Raw genomic sequence first — 14,561 nt, 5'->3', positions numbered from 1 at the left:
CTAAAGGAATTCAGTACCTTTACTGAGGATGGGGATAAAGAAAAGTAGCTCCTTGTGATATGATTGGCCTAGAGAAGATGTTTCCAAATTAAAAATAAAAGCAATTAGCAATGCACCTCTCAAATAGCCAAAATAAATGAAAATAAAATGCAAAGACAAAATTTCCACAAGAAATCAGTCTATACTTAGAAAGTAATAAAAATAAATGTCTCAGTGTTTTTAATATTATGGCATGCGCTTGCTTGAATGTTTTCAGCATTGTTTGAATACTGAATGCCTCTCGAGGATCCTGTGATAGCAGCCTGGTCACCAGCATGTGGTAGGTACTATGGCAGAGGTGCTGAAGCTGTAAGGAGGTAAGGACTACAGGAAGGACATTAGGTCACTGGGAGTGTGTCCTTGACTCCCAATATCCCTGTCTCTTTGTGCTTCTTTACTTCCCAGCTGCTATGAGTTGAATAAGTTTGGTTAAATATGTGACTCCACCATAGTGTTCTGCCTTGACTATGGACTGAGAAGTTTGAGTCAAAAGAAATGCTTTCTTCTGACAAAGTTATTATGTGAGCCAGTTTGTCAAAGTGACAGAAAGGTTATTCAAGTGCAGCCAAGGCAGTATGGTTCTTTTGTGGTGTGGGGGGTAGATGGAATATGCAACCACACCCAAGCCGACCTTTAATTTGTGATCCTCTTGCCTCAGTCTCTCAAGTACTACGATTACACCTGCCTCCATGATCAGCATAGCTAAGTGTGCTTACTAATTTGCTTTTTAGGCCTAAGAATAAATTACATATGCCAAGTAGTTTTTAAATCATGATCCTGTGCTAGTCAGAAACAAATAGCAGCTATGGACACACTGTGTAAGTGGAGACCACTCATACTTGATTGATTTAGATTAGGAGGCTCAGTGCCACCTTTGAGTGGTATGAATAAATCTTAAGTTAAAAAAATGAACAAACAATAACACAAGTGATTTGAATTCCTAAGCTAGCTGTCTTCTGGGATTTTCTTATCATATGTGACTGTCACTGTGGTACGTGAAATGGCTGCCAGAAGTCTTGTTTTGTCCTTACAAACTTCATTAACAACAGTGATAGTAGCAACAATAGAATACCCCGTACCAAAAAAAAAAAAAAAAAAACCACTGGAAGCATGACGTTGTATTTGTTGGAAGTTCAAGAGATACACATATTCAGACATTACACAGATGCTGTAGAATCTCAATAAACACAACTAGATCACAAAGATGTATTGCAGTCAGTGTCCTTACACAGGTGGGAGAGATGTTTCCTCTACCCAATGTGAAAACAGCTGAATTCATTTAAGGTGCTAAGTCCTGAGATCTTCTATTAACAATTATCCCAGACCAAACATCAAAAAAATCTCAAGAACTTAACATTCTGTGAAGGTTAGCAGATGTACCTCAGTCATTGGTTCATTCCCTCCTCCCCACATCCTTACACTTATATAAAGGGTCACATATTTTGTTCACATTCAAAGGTAGGTAAAATATTTTCCTGTGGCTGAGAGGCAGTATTGAGTGGGGCCACATACAAGATACAAATAACTCTAAAAAGCAGAAATTACCAAACCCCCAAGAGGTTGAAACTAGAGGTCTTGTGTATATAACAACCAATGTGCCAACTTTCTACAGTCATTTGAACAGAATATCTGTCAGAAGCTCCTGTTTCTTACTTTATGTGCCAGTGTCCAGGCGTTGGGACCTGTTCTCATTGTAGTTGAGATCCTTTTGCAAGAACTCTGTTTCAAAGCCCTAACTTGTTCATAGAAAGTCAATCCCAGATGCAAGTCACCAGCATCCTCAATTGGCTCTTGTATTATCTAGAAAACTGTCAGTCATATTGGTGTTTCTAGACTTGCAGGTACCCAGACAGTAAATGAAGCAAATAGGACTTCTCATCATATTCAAAATCAGTGACGATGCCTATTCCTATTTAAGTCATTTCATTACACTTCCCATGTTGCCATTTCTCTAAAATTTTCAGAGAATGCCAGTCATATTGTTTAATTTGCCAGGAAATGTATGTCTATGCAGTGGCTATGTGTAGTAACTCAATTTTGTGTGATTAACTTACATGCGCTCCCTACAACATGATTTGTGTTAAGTGATGAATAGACATCCACTCACTTCCTCAATTCTACTCCTAAGCAGCAAAATGGACAGCCAGCTTGATGATATTTTGATACTGCGCATGAATAATACTGCAAAAGGTTGTTTTTGATTAGTGGGGGATTAACAAGTGGTTTTTTTTCATAATTAAACATATTTTATTTTTTGAAGCACTTTTTTATTATATATTTAAATTAGAAATGAGCCTGCTTCCCATGTCAATCCCAGCTCCTTCTCCCTCCCCTCCACACCTGCTCCCCCTCACCAGCCCCCCCAGCCCCCACCCAATCCCCACTCCATTCTGCAGGGATGGTAAGGCCCTCCATGGGAGATATCTAGAGTCTGTCATTTTAAAACTGTAGAGTATTTCCTTTTCAATTTTGCTGTTTTGAGATACAGCTATGTGCCACTTAATCATGGGAACACAAAAATGTGTTGCTAGGTGATTTCATCATTATGGGAACACTATTGAGTGTACTTATGCAAATCTACATGATACATACAGGTCAATCACTCAACTGTGGTATCGTGATACAATCAAAAGACTCAGTAAACAAGAGAAATAAGCAACTGCCAGCATGATATGGCAATTTTCCTACCATAAACTTCTTGTTTATAAGTGTAAGAGCACACTCAAACAAGAAAGCATAGGAAATAATAAAAAGTAGTAACATAGCCAATTTTTTCACTATAAAGTATTGAGTACACAAATGCACGTGTTCTTTTATTGGACTGGCAGTGAAGTTGGTTTGATTCCTGCAGCATCATCACAATAATGCAGTACCTTTTGACAGAAATGGCTATGACATCAGCAGATGATAGGAATTTCTCAGCTCCATTATAATCTTAGAGAAACAGTCTTGTGCATTCAGTCTGTGTGGACAGAAATGTTGTTTTGTGCTACAAAACCATATGTGGCATAACATCAACTATCACAACCTTTTAAATTGTACAGCCCTGTGTCATGGAGTTCTTCCACAGTGTGTTGTAACTGTCATCTTTGTCCATCTACAGAAGTTTTTCCTCTTATGCAACTGAAACCCGTGCCTTCCCTCTTTGTGAGTATATGCTGCACATTTTCCAATCTAACATGCAACTGCCCTGCTTTAACCAACTGCTAAAGAGGAGCCCTATTGTCTACTTGTTATCTTAGGAGCTGCTATCCATGTTGGAGTCAGGAGTCAGCAATGCCTCGGAACAAGACTGTTGTGAGGAATTCCCTCAGATTCTGAAGTCTGTGAATACTCAAGTCCTTTGAATAAAGTGGTAGTATTTCCATAGAGTCTATATACATTCTCTTATACTTTATTTACAATACATAATATGATGCAAATTGTTGTGGAATATTTGTTTACACTGTGAAGATGTGTCTTTGTCAAGGCACCTTCTGATTGGCTTAATAAAGAGCCGAATGGTCAATAGCTAGACAAGAAGAGGTTAGGTAGGACTTCCAGGGACAGAGGGCTTTGGGAAGAAGGGAGGAGACACACACACAGAGGAAACAGGAGGTGCAAGATAGAAAAGAGTTAATGCCATGTGATAGAATGTAGATTAATATAATTGGGTTATGTTACAAAAGCCAGTTAGGAACAAGTCTAAGCTATAGGTTGAGCTTCCATAATTAATAAAAAGTCTCCATGTTTTTTTGTGAGCTGGCGGTCCAAAGGATTACAGCAAACAATCATGCTATATCGTTCAGGAAGTAATGGCAAGAAAAATGTATGTGCTCGGAACACACAGATTTTTTTCTCCCAAATACTTTTGATACTTCATTGGTTTAACTTGAGAATTTGGAGCCTACAGGTGTTTAGGAGTCACTTTAGTCTATTCTGCTGCTCCCTTAAAGCAGTCAGAAGTTTTGGGCTCTGCCAACTTCTAAGGGATATAGTCTAAAGGTACAATAGATTCAGAAAAGGTTTCCATATGCCTGTGATTTACGATCCTAAAACAGGGAAGCTTTAGTATGGAGCATCATTACCAATACTCAGAAACCCAAAAGGAAACTGGGACAACTGATTCAGGTAACCTTACTGCTAAGTGTTTGAGCATTGCTGTTTAATTTCCTGTCAATACAGAGTGGTTAAAACACAGCTGTTCAACTGTCCCAGTGTGCCTAACATTTATCCTCTTACAGTAGCCTCCCAAAATATTTGCCCAAAAACTAAATAGATTTGTAGCTCATTTAAGATAAAAAGGAAAAGCTAAGTCTGACAGTATGGTCATGTTAGGTATAAAGTAAGAATTCTCACTCAGGAAAACATGTTCATGTCTGGTAAAGAAGCTTGCAAGACAAGCCTGGGCTCTGATCAGTGACTCTTTGAAACCTGACATGTGTTCCCTTCCCCCACTTCCTTTTTCCGTACAATCTAGGTCCTTCCTTAGTTATCAGTTGACTTACAGTAGGCATCTTACAGCTTGCCCCGATAGGCTTCTGTTTTTGCATTTCACCAGAACTAAACTTTGAAATGAAATTTATGCTACCCCTTACCAGAATTAGCAAAAATGAAAATGTGAAGAGACTTGCTGGTGAGCATGTCAGGAAATGCTGCCTCCCCACTGAACAAAGAAAAAAAAACAGGCAGCAAAGCAAATGGAAAGACTTGAAAGCCCAAGGTGACAGGCCCTTCTTCCACAGGTGGTGCATCTGATTTGATTGGAGGGGTCATGTCTTTCAGTAAGTTAAAGGTCACTGTGAAAATGTTAATGAGTGACTCTGAGAACAGGAAAAGGTTCAGTTTGTTTCTCTCTGGACTGCAGTCTAAAATGGGGCTGTCGGAGCTTTCACTGCTGAAGGAATTCTCCGAACCTCACTGATCATTATTGTTTTCAATGGGAGGCTTAAGTTGCACTGTTGAGAGGCAGTAATTAGAGCTCATGCACTACTAAGCATGAAGTCCAAATCAAAAGCAGTCTTGGGGCTCTGCAGACACTCTATTTAAAGGTTCTGGGGGTATGAGTAAGTGGTGAAGGAGAGAGATAGACAGCGAGCACGCTGTCCTTAATCCCTACAGGTCTTGGCCCAACCTGGAGTTGGGGGTGGCTGGGTCTGGCCTTTGTTTTCCCCTTTGTGTACACACTCTCAGACACACTTGGCCAGTTGAGAACCTGCTTTCCAAGTTATAGGTGACCCCAGCAAGCTTCTGTCATCACATGCTTAGGCCCTCCTCCTGCCCACTTGAAGTCATTCTGGAGTCACATTTGTCATTCAGTGTCTACATGGTAGCCAGTACCTCAACTATCTGTGCCTGGAAGAATGTGAACTTGGCCTTGAGTCCAACCCTTTGGCCCTGTTGGGAACACCAGGGTTAAGGTCCTTGCTCTGTGCACTCCCCTTTATGTCTTGGCCTATGGGTGGATTGAGGAGGAGCCTGCCCTTGCACATATTGCAGCCCCAGTGTCTCAGGGAGGACAGATAACACTGCTGTTCCTTTAGAGTTGTTAAGGATCAACTGCTTCCTAAGCTAAGGGAATATGTGACTTCTTGTTGAATATATAAAACAGACCTGGCCCAGCAAAGCATTAATCCAGTTTTCTCCTAGATAAGCTTGAGTCTCCTTTCTCCTGCTCAAAATTCGTCAAAATATCATGTGCTTCTTGATGTATTTCACGGAAGCTGCCCTCTTCCTCCTGTGCCTTGCAGCCTGCTCAAGGATCAGATTCCAGGATTTTCTGTTCTTAGTCCAACTGGCTTCCATCCACATCCCTCCTCCTCATGCACTCACAGTCCTAGCCATGCAGCTCTTCATGGCAGCAAAGCACAGGTGCAGAAGGCAGTGTGGCCGGAGGCTGCCTCTTGCTAGCCACATACTCGCACAGCATCACTTTCATCTCCTGAACAGACTTGTTTTCCTTTTGGGAGTAAATGTGAGTTCCGCTCTCCAGTGGCTGATGGCAAAATTGAACTAAGTCCTAAGCCTGATTGACAATTTGGGTCTCACCAAATTAAAAAGCTTCTGCATGGCACAGGAAATAATTAGTACGATGAAGAGGCAGACTGAAAAATGGAAGAAAATTTGTGCCAACTATTCATCTGGCTTGTGATTAATATCCAAAATATGTAAATAGGTAAAAACTAAACAAAAGAGCAAATAATATAATCAATAATAGGCAAATGAACTGAAATATTTTCAAATGAAATACAAATAGTCAATGATTACATGAAAAGAAGTTCAGTCTATTTAGCCATCAGGGAAATGAAATTCAAAACTACATTGAGGTTCTATCTTATTCCCAGCCAGAATGGCAATAATCAAGAAAACAAACATCAAACAAAAATTCTAGCAAAGATGGAAGGATGGATATGTCCTTATACTCTGTTGGTAGGATTGCAAAGTAGTGTAGTCACTATGGATAACATTATGATTGTTCCTCAATAAATTAAAAGTAGATCTTCCAGGCTGGTGAAGCACTTGCTTAACATGTCTGAATGCCTGGCTTTAATCCCCAGAACCACAGAAAAGTTAGTAAAAACAGAACTCCTATGTGATTTTGCCATATCATTTTTAGATGTATGCTTTGAAGTATTAAAGTAAATATACAACAGAGATATGTATCTACCCATTTTTATCATGACACTACTCACAGTAACCAAAATATTGAATTAGTTTAAGTGCCAAATAACATATGAATGGATAAATTCAGCTATGAGGAATATTATTCAGCTATGAGGAAGAATGAAATAATTTCATTTGCTAGAACACATATGTAACTGTTTGTGTAAAGTGGTATATGAATGACTCAGAAATATCACAATATTTTTTTCTTATATGCATAATCTGAAAAAAAGTAATGAAAGTATAATAAAGATTATTAGGGAACAGGAAGGGATTGGCGATATTGCAGGGGAACTAAGTGAATATTATGGAGGTGAATATGATCAAAATATGTGAAAATATGAAAATGTCATAATGGCATCTATTGTTTTATAGAATTAATATGTAGTGAGAACAAGATGGAGAAAATTAAGGTTTTTTGTCAGGGGAATCTCTCCCTAATAATTTCATGTTCCTATCTTTTACTGTAATTTGAAGTCAAAGTAGCTCTCCGAAGGACAACTTTATTTTGTGAGTTTGGGACCAGTTTTTATTTGGCATCAAAGTTTGACCTGAACTCAGTTAAAAATTTCATATTTCTCCTATGGAAGGGGTTGTAGCATATTTAGTATTTCTGTCATATTGCATTTCTCAAGTCCAAGTGTTCAGTCCCCCTTTACCATAGGGGTTTCAGATCACAGGTCACAGCCCATACAGGTCCTGTACGAGTATACTAAGGTCCTGAGCGGTGTCTCTTTCTTTCCTTCCTCAGTTCTCTATGAGACTATGAGACGGGGCTGATCCTCATTATTTTGGGCTGAGACTGAGGTTTAGGGAAATTTCCTTCTGGCCCTGGCTCACTCAATGTCAACAACTGCTTTGGATTGGAGCCCCAGCTCTGTGTACATCCAGTGCCCTTGCTTGACTTGTCACACTGAACTTATTTCCTGAAGACAGATGTCATTTGCCTTGTAGCTTAGGTGAAAGGGGTGGTCTATATAAATAGAATCATTCATTCCACTCACTGGTAAAGTGAAATCTCTTAATTTTAGAAACACAGAAGAATGAGCCTGATAGATATCTACAGTGGTAATCACTGCTTCCTTAACTGTTTCTTGTCTTACATTAAAAGCAAACACTCCTTTAAAAAAACTGAGCTCCGGATTCACGCACATATCCAGTCTAACCACAGTAACCATGATCATAGAGGGAAAGGGCCGCCATGCTAATGAATGCCATGTCATCAGATGACCATTGCTTCTACAGAAAACCTGGATGCTGCAAGGTGAGAGTCATGCACTTCCCACCTTTGGGGCTTCCATCTGTTCTTACACAAGGATACCAAATTTTACTTCAAACACTGACCTCTTTCTTTCTTGTTTCCCTGGAAAGAGTGACCAAGTTTTTTTCAAGACCTTACAGTTGCAGGAGAGAGATGGTTAAAAGGGCAGCTATAGATGCATTTTTCTTGGAAGAATTCTATGTGAACAGATTACTGGAGAAGGTTGGAGCAGGAGCATAAGAATTTGGAATGGGGTGCTTACAAGGTGAACATGACCCTTTGTAATTTCTATTGAGACTAGAATGAGAAAACTCCATGAGGTGCACAAGGCCCATAATTCCTAGTAACATCATGGTAGAGACAGGTTTGGAGAAGAGCTGCTCATATTATGTCCTGACCTAGCCTTGATTTAGAGACTATTTCTTCAAACCCTGGAGGACAGATTTACGGTCTCAAGTTCAACAGTTACACAGTGATGTAAAGTCCTTTTTGCTTGGCTTTATTCCAAGAGCTTTAGATGTTTTATCTCATTTCATCCTTAGTCAACTACTATTCCCCCAGTTTGTGGATGAGTGGATGAGGAAATGGGTAAGAAGGGAAGGTAGGAAAAGAATATTCTGGGGCAGTGCCTTATTCACAGGAAGATGAGCACAGGTTCTGTAGCCAGATGCTTGGCTATTTGATTTGCTGTGTGACTGTGGGCCACTCTGGTGACTTCTCTGTGCTTTTCTTCTCAACACTTACTGGAATGATAAAATACCCTACCTCTGAGGATTAAGAGAGGAAACAGGTGAGTGAAGAATTCTGTGCCTGGCCTATGGGTCTACACCTGGCTGGGAAGATAGCTCATAGTAGAATACTGCTGTCCCTATGGAGAGCCTAGCCTCTCCGTGGGGTTATCTGGAGCATTTTCTGTACTTTTAATCCTTGAAGGGCATGGTTACTTGGTCTTTCTCCCAAACATGTTCTCCAATCCCAATCCCAACTTAGTGATTAGCTAGGCATAACTTTCATTCATGACTTCAATCATTAAGCATTCCCCCCTTAAACCATCTGAGCTGACTCCATGGCAACACAGTCAGACTACAAACAAATCCCATTGCAGATAAGAACAAAACAAAGTGGCTCACAAGGTTAGATGGTGGCACATGTCCATGAGTGCTAGTGAGAGAGTTCCACTGCTGATGCTGGTGCTCCAGCCAGAGAGCCGCAGTAGTCCATGCACAGCGATGGCAACAGCCCTATAATGACATCAAACCACAGTGCTCCTGAGCCACAGACAAGGGCTCAAGCCCCCAGGTGGTTGCTCTGTCCTGCTTGCTATGTCTGCCTTCATGCCACTCACCTTAGCCACCAGCCACCCCTTTGGGACTCTCTCTGCTTCATGCACCCATTACACAGTTAATTCCATGGCATCAAGCACTGTGCTTGGTTGGGACCTCTGAGATTTGGGTGAAGAGTCTCTTTCTAGGAAGCTGTCATGTATACCCTTGGAGATATGGTCCCTCCCTGACATGTGCTTCTCTCCCCAAGCATTCTATAAACATCGTCTCTGACTTCTCTCCAGAACAGAGATGCCCAGCAGAAAGTGGAAGCACTGGGGACAGTGAATGCTTCCTGAAGGGATGGAGTCTGAGCTTGAAGAAGGTGCAGAAGTTAGACAGAAGAGAAATGAAAGAGAAAGCCAGGAACAGGAACCAGCAGGGACAAGGGACAAGAACTCTGAGCACTTTAAGATTATAGAGTGAAGAGCAAGGCAGAGAGAGCCCCACAGGCTCTGTGTCTGAAGAAGTATATGGAGGCATGTTACAGCCCTCTAGAAACTTCTGAACAAGTGGGAAACACCATCAGGACACCATTCTAGCAAGGCACCTCTTACAGCAAATGATTTATTGGGGTGTTGGTTAATGGTCAACTGTATCAGCTCATATGAGGAACCAATGAATGGAAAGCTACATCATGGTTGACAGAACTTTATAGGAAGATTTTGAGCCCTGCCTTTTGGTAGCCACACCTTCATGCAATTCCCTGTGGCTGATATCTGATGATGATGCCATAACCTGTATCTTAAAGACCCAATTTCCAGCTTTCTGACACTCCCCTCCGTCCCTATCTCCATCCTTGTATCTACTTGGCATGTCTCTCTCATTCACTTTGATGAAGCCAGTTGCCATGTTGTGTGTGTTGCTTCGTGAAGATGACTCTGACCAATAAATAGTTCCTGAGGTCCCTGCATAGAGCTGCTTCCTATCAATGATGCCATTTGTGAGTGTGGAAGTGATAGTGACTTGCTGAAAGATTCTGGGCCAGAAGAACCAGCTGTGCCACGATTCCTGACCTGCATAGCCTGTGAGCCAATATATGCATGTGGTTTGGAGTTGACACTTTGGAGTAACTTTTTACACAGTGATAGATAATTAATACAGGCAAGGATCAGAGAAAAGAAAAGTGGGAACAGTGATAGACACTACCAAGGTAACCAATTGCATTTAATGATTCCAAAGCCTGTAGGTGAAGAGAAAAGGTTATTCTGAAGAAGAGAGATATTGGAGCAAGATTTTCTGGCTTTAAGCTCCTGCTCTGGCCCTTGCTAACTGTGTGACTCTGGGCAAGTCATCGCAACTTTCTGAGACTGTTTCTTCCTTTGTAGAATGGAGATGATAACAGTGACTACTTTAGAGGTGTCTGTCTTTTTCTTTTAGGAGCAGGCTCAGTTTCCAGCACAGTGATGAAAGACACACTGAGATTTCTCAGAAGAAGGTTGCTGGGGCATTTCTAGAAGGTTCAGTGTTCAGTTTAATGCCAGCACAGAGAAGCCCTGAATACTTCAGTGTGATTTCCTTATATCCTTCTAAGCATGTGTCTGTCCAGGCATGTGGCTCAGTGCAAGGGAAACAGTGCATCAAGGATGTCTGACTTATCCCATCTGACTCCTTCCCATGGGCACAGATTTTGGGTGCAGCTTTCCTCCCAAGAGAGTTAAGTGAACTGAACAAGCAAGCCCTGGAACCATAATTTTTGGCCTCATAAACACTGTATTCAACTACACGCAATTATATGACTTAAATAGGCTTTTCCAGGGTCAAGTTTGGTCTCCATGAGGATAATAGCCTGGATTTGCCTGCCAAAGCCAAGTTTGCATAATATTTCACATAGTTCTTATTTCCCAAAGGAGCACCACCAGATAGGTGATGGCCTTACCTGTCCAGGCAAAGCGGTCATGGAATCAGAGGCCATCATGCGGTGAAAGCGCTGGGGTTGCTGCATTATCTGCTGTAGGAGGAATGAAGACTGGTCACCTTGCTGATGATGATGATGATGATGATGATGGTGATGATGTTGTTGCTGCTGCTGCTGCTGCTGGAGCTGCAAAGTGGCAGTGGCAGTAGAGGAGGCAGTGGCAGAAGGAGCATGTGCTGGTGTTGCCTGAGGCAGGTAGTGGAGCAGGGATGACTGCCTGGAAGGGGCAGGCATGGAGGCCATCTTCTGTGAGCTTGGCTCAGAAACAAAATGCGACAAGGGCTTGGTGTTGCTGAAGGTAAAGGGCTCAGGTGCTTCTGGACTAGAACTCGCCAGGCCCTGCTGCATGATCATGCTCAGGGTTTTGGGTTGCTGACTGCTGGTCATAGGCTTAAAGATGGAATTTGCTTGCTGCTGCTGCTGCTGCTGCTGCTGCTGCTGCTGCTGCTGCTGTTGTTGCTGGCTTAGCAGACTGCTGGTGGGAGTGAGGCTCCTGATCAGAGAATATTGTGGAGTGAAGGACTGCTGTGGCAAGCCGGGGCTGGAGAGATTCTCAGGGTGGTAGGGTGGGGATGGCCCTGGGGTGCTGGTAGGCAGAGCAGATATTAGGTGTCCCTGAGGGCTTTTGACAGTAGAGGACACCAGATTGGCAAGAATGGAGCTCTGGGGGCTGAATTGTGGCTGCTGATTGTGAGGCAGACCTGGATGCTTCGCTGGAGCGTAGGGCAAGGTGGGCCCAAGGGCAGCATTGCTGCTGGGGGCCATGCTGGAGAGTAAGGCATTGGGCGAGCTTTGCACAGCACTGCCGGACAAGCTATTGGATGACATGCAGGATGCTGTGAAGTTCTGTGGGCTGAATGGTGGTGGTGGTGGCTGTGGTGGTGGTGGATGAGGTGATGGCACTGGGAGGTAAGGTGGGGAGAGACCTGGAGGAGGCAGACTAGACCAGCTGCGGTTGGAACCTTGTTGCTTTGTAGCAGATCCCTGCTTGCTGGCTGCAAGAGCTTTCAGCTGGTGGGCATGATGCCACTGAGGCACAGATAATGGAGGCAAAGTTACAGGGAGCATGGTCTGGACCTGGTTTTTTACCTGAGCCTGTGCTGTTGAAGAACTGGCTGAGACTATCTGCTTACTGGTGGAAGGAATGGAATAGCTGATCCCTGTGGACGATGGCAAGATTGGTAGCGATGTGCCAGTGACTTGACTACAGCTAGATGCAAACTCCTTGCTGGAGCCAAGGCTCTCCATATGTGGCATCTGAACCGGATGCTTGGTAGGCGGGCCAATGGGGGCCTGTGGGTGATGTAAAACCAGAGGCTCTTCTGGCTTGCTTCCCAGAATTTTCTCAAGGTCAAGATCATTTGAAGAAGGTTCTTGAATTTTGGTTAGTTCTTCCAGTAGATCTTGAAGCTCCTGGTCTACAGCTGGCATACTGCTGTTTTTCTCATAGTAAGGAACAGCGTGCCCTTTCAGTCCTGTGTCTGCAGTTGATGACACCCCAAATGGTGAGCCCATAGCACTGCTGTTCACAGCATTATTGTCCAGAGGGTTATTCTCAAGGAGTAATGACTGGCCAGCCACTCCCAGATCTGCAGCGTTAGGGTTCATGTTTAAAGTGGGCATCTGTAGCTCTGTAGAAAGAGAAGTAGGGTGGGCACCTGGGCCCATAGAGAGGGTGACATCTTCAAGGCAAGGTCTCTTGATTTTGTTAGGGTATCCACCATCAGCCATGCCGGCAAAGTGGAAGTTGTCTCCTTCCTGTCTTCTTTTACTTGTTCCCTGTGTTTATGAGAGAGAGGGGGGGAGAGAGAGAGAGAGAGAGAGAGAGAGAGAGAGAGAGAGAGAGAGAGAGAGAGAGAGAGGGAGGGAGGGAGAGAGAGAGAGAGAGAGAGAGAGAGAGAGAGAGATGAATTTAATGAAAGGTTTCATATATTAAAGTTTATGCTAGGAAGCCCAGAGTTACACTTGTCAAAAGTCATAAAATTACAGTCTTTTTAGAAGCACATTTTTGTTTGTTTCTTTGTTGCTGTGTCTCATTTAAACAGTCTTATTACATTTCCAATAAAGCAATATGCTGTCTGTATACTAAATAAGACTGAAAGTCACACAAAGGGTATTCTTTGTGCACTTAAAAGGGGAGTTCAGGGACTATGCTGATGTCACTAAATGAACTTTCTGCCAAAGGCAGACACTCAAGAGCAAACTAGAACTAGCTGAACAATTTCAATTCCTACTTATCTACAGATCACTCAGTTTTAAAAAAGACAAACCATAAAGTAGACATTGAACTTGTAGGTTGCCTTACTGTTTTGCTTAAATGAATCAGGGTATGTTGATAAACTGGAACACAAGAGTGTCTGAAATGGAAATGCAAAGGAGCTGCCTGAGATACATGTTTAGCAGAAAGAGCACAATTTAGAACAGCCACTGTAGTTATTATTCAATTTAGTTTTACACCCACATACTCTCTCCACATACACACATATGCATTGCTTATGTACATGCAAAAATAAATTAGATGAACCAATACTCAATCTTTTAGAGCAGTCACCTCTGAGGAATGACTAGAAATTCCCTTTTTATTCTCTGAATTTTTGTATTGTTTGTTTTTAATGAGAAAAGCTTGCAATAAAAGAAAATCCCAAGTATAAAGTTATTTAAATAAGGAATTCCTCAGTGCAGATGCATCCTTGGGTTGGGGAGATATCAAACAACAGGAAGAGGCCCCACTGTGAGATCGGCACCTTGGGAGAGCTGCCTGTTATATATAAAAGCCTTCGTCAGGAGCAAAGAAACACTTTGCTTCTCTGTTTCAGATTCTTATCCATGGTTCAGTCATGTTAATAACCACGAGTTGTCTGTCAGTAGGTAAAGGAAGAGGAGGTCTGGAGAATAAGACATGTGAGAATAAGGATGGGATGGTGATTCTGGCAGCCTCTCATCTGCTAGCAGGCTAAGGTCATGGCTCTTATGCCCAAGTGAACATCAAAGTAACCCTGCCCCCTGCTAGAACTATGTGCCTCAGGCCTTCCTGTTAATTAGAATCACTTAGAACTAGCCAAATTGACAAATTCTCCCATAAGAAATCAACTACCTTACTTTAATCCAGGGTAAGGTCCAGGGAGTGGACAGAGGTATGGCCATAAGGTAGATACAGAGAGGTCTTAGCCTTGCCGTGTAGAATTCCTGAGTCAATTTTATCATGTGAGAAATGATGAGGAAGGGTTCTTAGGTCCTGCTGCTGCTGTCTTGATTGGAATGGGCAGACTGTATACTAAATGTAGGGCCTCAAAGGGTTTTGACATCCCTAATGCAGATCTGAGAGAGCCCTAGAAATTTACTATCCTCCAGTAGCAATGGCTACCCCTCAGAAAGCAGG

The 14,561-nt window shown here is 42.4% G+C and overlaps 1 protein-coding gene across 7 annotated transcripts in view; it reads right to left on the bottom strand.

Annotated features, from left to right (window-relative positions):
- Mamld1 (mastermind like domain containing 1) overlaps positions 1–14,561 on the bottom strand; it is a 124,557-nt gene that overhangs the window by 29,470 nt on the left and 80,526 nt on the right. For 5 of the 7 annotated variants that reach the window (XM_040744708.1, XM_040744707.1, XM_040744706.1 and 2 more), the window contains exons 3-4: positions 11,144–12,961; positions 9,073–9,183 (exon numbers count right to left, since the gene is read on the bottom strand). In XM_040744708.1, coding sequence (XP_040600642.1) covers positions 9,073–9,183; positions 11,144–12,961 — 1,929 coding nt within the window. The remainder of the gene's footprint in view (positions 1–9,072; positions 9,184–11,143; positions 12,962–14,561) is intronic. The other 2 variants (XM_040744709.1, XM_013125405.3) reach the window with 1 other exon arrangement.

This window comes from Mesocricetus auratus, unplaced genomic scaffold (genome assembly GCF_017639785.1).
Source record: "Mesocricetus auratus isolate SY011 unplaced genomic scaffold, BCM_Maur_2.0 Super-Scaffold_100003, whole genome shotgun sequence".
NCBI classification, from domain to species: Eukaryota; Metazoa; Chordata; class Mammalia; order Rodentia; family Cricetidae; genus Mesocricetus; species Mesocricetus auratus.
Note: the sequence above shows the minus strand (reverse complement) of the source record. Positions and strands in the feature narration are given on the sequence as shown.